Source organism: Plectrocnemia conspersa, unplaced genomic scaffold, assembly GCF_051122295.1.
Source record: "Plectrocnemia conspersa isolate PC_06_02 unplaced genomic scaffold, ASM5112229v1 ptg000014l, whole genome shotgun sequence".
Classification (NCBI taxonomy): domain Eukaryota; kingdom Metazoa; phylum Arthropoda; class Insecta; order Trichoptera; family Polycentropodidae; genus Plectrocnemia; species Plectrocnemia conspersa.
Window position 1 is genome coordinate 20224682 of NW_028277178.1, and position 3995 is coordinate 20228676.

At 29.4% G+C, this 3995-nt stretch overlaps 1 protein-coding gene across 1 annotated transcript; it reads right to left on the bottom strand.

The window, feature by feature from the left end:
• Nucleotides 1–335: 335 nt before the first annotated feature.
• Nucleotides 336–2869, bottom strand: Noc2 (Nucleolar complex protein 2). Its single transcript, XM_088203211.1, has 6 exons — nt 2743–2869; nt 2435–2661; nt 2179–2362; nt 1279–2108; nt 993–1208; nt 336–930 (listed from the first exon to the last, which is right to left on the bottom strand). The coding sequence occupies exons 1-6, from the start codon at nt 2849–2851 to the stop codon at nt 388–390; spliced, it is 2109 nt and encodes a 702-aa protein (XP_088059337.1). The 5' UTR covers nt 2852–2869; the 3' UTR covers nt 336–387.
• Between the last annotated feature and the right edge of the window lie 1126 nt (nt 2870–3995).

Here is a 3995-nt window from a genome sequence, read left to right on the forward strand (position 1 = left end):
TGAATGAAATACATCAAATGTTCGATAAAAAAATCGAAGATATACCTAAATATTTATGAACAGCTTAACATAAGCAATATTTATTGTATAAAAATTAACAGCTCAATATAATTAGTAAAATAAATATACAATGACATATTTTTAACTTATACATCTATGAAGATGTTTTTTTTAAATAGTAAGTTTAAGTTTAAAATTTTCAATATATGTATGTATTCGATCTGGGGCTAACATCATTCATTCGACACAGATCTTTGTATATGTATATACATATATATATTTATTAATACAAAGTAACTGGTAACACCAGGCAGAGTTAATTTTAAAGACATAAAAATGTTGCATTTGTTTTATTTTGTATCCTCTTACAAATAATTAAAAATATTTTCACCAGTCGCCTAATTCAATATCTTTCACTTCATCTTCATTACCACTCATATTATTATCTTCTTGTGCTTCGACATGATTAGCGGCAGCCTTTTTAGTTTTCATAGTTTTCTTCGTTTTGCGTTTTTTCATTGGTGGAGGAGAATCTTCTTCGTCATCTCTAGGCAAAAATTCTTCATTTTCACTATCAGATGGAAACAGTTCAACAGGTCCGTCTTTGGGAACCTTTCTGCTCTTTGATTTTTCCACCCTATTTCTATTAATACTAGGGAGTCTATCAGCCAAATCATGATTTTTAGTAGCTTTCTTTTTGTTTTGCTGCATAGTGAGTTTCTTCCAGTTGTCGTAATAAGTTTGAAGTGGAGTTCCTCCGTTTCGTATATTTGTCTCCCAAGCTTTGATAGCTTGAATATTGTTCAGCTGGAAATCCACTTTCTTTCTGTGACTTTCTATGAACTGTGAGTTTTCTTCAATCTTATCAACAATTAATCGAATCTTTCTGTTGTAATTAGCAACCGAGTTTGACTTCAAAAATTGCTTAAGCTGAAAATATTAATAAAATTATATAAGTAAACAGTAACCAAGACAAGATATGATGGACTAACCTGAATTATTGGTAATATCGTGATGTCAGGGAAAGATATTTTGTTTGAATATATGCTTAATGTTTCCAAAAGAAGACCGTAAACATTTTCAATCACTGCATCTTTAAAACCATTTTCACTAAGAAGCGATTTCGAAAGTCTTAAAATGCAGTTAAAGTTCATCGGTTTCATTGATAGTTTTTTATGTTTCTTGGAAAAATCATACGAAGTCAATACCTATAAAGAAAGCAATATAATTGTATAAATTTATAATTAATTGTAATTATTATATAATATTTTTAAATACCTCTAAAAGAAACGGTAATATAGGTATGTATACATCAGAATCTCTTGAAAGGTTGATTAAAATTTGTATACAGTGGAATCTCAGCGGATAATATTGAGCAGTTGGAATTAGCTTAATCGTGTTTGTGATTATCATTACGAGTGGATACACTAATGTTTGCAACTGTGGCCTCGATCTGGTCGCTGATAATAACTCTGCCCATAATTGTAACGAGTTTACGTACTGCCAATTGTACACAACTTGAATATTTTCTTTTTTGTGTAGTATGACAGCATTCCTCAGATGAATGGCTAACTGTCTTATGTATAAAAATACATGTTGATAAGACACGTTTACGTCCAATGCAAACATCTCGATTAGCGATCTTCTCATGAATGATATTCCAGGTCTTGTGGTTGGACTGACAAATTTACTGTTTTTGACGTATGTCATATACATCATTTTCAAAGTGCTGTCTAATAGTATAGGCTGATTATTTCTTGTCACACGAAGAATACACAAAAATGCCAACACTCTCACGGTGTCTTCGGACGTGCTCCATAAAACCATTAAACGTTTAAATAAAGCTTTTGTCAACGCTGGGAAACAACTCAAGAAAACAGACATTTGATGCAAGTGTTTCAATAGAACGTTCAAAATATTAATAGAAGCTACACCGCCGAGCAGTTTGAACAGATCGATGAAGTACGTTTTCAGTAAGCCTTTTACTTTAACCCACTTCTTACATTTTTGTGGATTTCTATCTGAAATTTTCATACCGAGAACTTTTTTAAACGCCGGTTGCAAGTATAAAACGCACATTTGAATGATTGAATTGAATACTCCACTTCCTAAAATGTGTAAATTTGTATTATATACCTTATTTATTGTTTAGAATATTTATAAAAGAAAGCATCATACCCTCAACTTTAAACTCATTATTTTCTTCTTCATCTGTACCAGTGACTCGTAATAAAGCACCATGAAAAGCATTTACGACCTTTGATAAAGTAGATATCTCTATCTTACCTTCAGATCGTAAAGCTTCTTGCCATTCGTTAATGAGTTTTAAAGTAAGCTTGTTTGATGAAGTCTTTTCTCCGTCCTATTAAGAAATGTATTAAATTAAATAAATTTTTCAACATTACAAGAGTATTGTATAAAAATGTATACATACTTCAAAATCACTTTCGTCACTATCTCCGCGCAAATCGGCAGTAGGTTTGTGAACAGATTCCCCTTTGTCTTCATCGTCAGATTGATCGTCTCCATCTGATGCATCTGAATCCACTTTAAAATCCAGTAGTTTCTTGTCATTTTCTTTGAGAAAGTCATAAAACTCAGGATCTGTATCTTGGAGCTTGCTCAACGAAGATGTAAACGCACGAGCTTCAGCATCATCCGCTATTTTGAGGTTAAGTTTGCTATCATTGAAATTATCATCCAAATATGCCACATGTTAATGTTACAAATTAAAAAACTTACTAGCTTCATCAACTTCTTCCACTTCTTCAACTTCTTCAACTTCTTGGACTTTAGGACGTTTAGTCACTTTAAAAGCGGTTCGCTTCTTTTTAAGCGACATGGTCGGCATGACACTGATGTCAAACACGTGCGCTACTTTAGTCATAACAACATTTTTAGTGTCCATGATAATAACTTTTGTATAGGCTTATATATTATTTAATTAATTTACAAATACTTTTTGGGAATACAAAAATATACGAAACTTTAAAACTGAAATTAATTTTTTTTTGTATAATTAAAAAAAAATATTTACATATTTTTTTTAATAAAAATTTAAAATAAACAATTTATTCTAATTTTCCGAAGACAGATAATTGTTTTTTGATTTATAAAAAAAACGAAAATTGGTTTTGTGTTTCTGACACTTTTTTAAAAGCTTTTTTGCATTTATACATCTCATGTAAATAATGATATGTACATATGTAAATGTATATCGAAAAGTTCAAATCATATAATTTTACTAGCACCTACCAAATAAATTATATTTAAAATATATATATATATATATATATATATATATATATATATATATATATATATATATATATATATATATATATATATATATATATATATATATATATATATATATATATATATATATATATATATATATATATATATATATATATATATATATATATATATATATATCTATCAGTGAAAATGTATTCCACTAGGATTTCACTAAAATTGCATATTTTAAGAAATAATAATTATTCGATTTTATTAAAATTAATAGTATTTCAATGTATGACATACATTTTTCTTTCCAAATTCAATGGGAGGAGAAGGGGGGGCAAATACCCATCCTGCCCCCTATAAATGACGTCCCTGATTATGATTATGTGAAGGATATAATGACCAGGGCCAGTCCTAGGTTATTTGGCGCTCCAAGCAAAAAATTAAATTGTCAAATATAGTATTAGATTAGACTTTAATTCAAATTAAAGTCTAATCTAATACTATATTTGACAACATATTTTTTTTACGATTGTAGGTATTTAAGAATTTGTAGTTTATTCCCTTGCGATTTTTTACACGTGAAATAATCTAAGGAGTACACAGTAGAATATACCAAAAAAACTATTATCAGCTTATATTCTTTAACAATATTTTTTGATAATTTTATGTGAATATTGCGCCTTTATTTGGTATCACGGCGCCCCACAAGATCTAACGCCCCAGGCGATCACCTATACTGCCTGCCC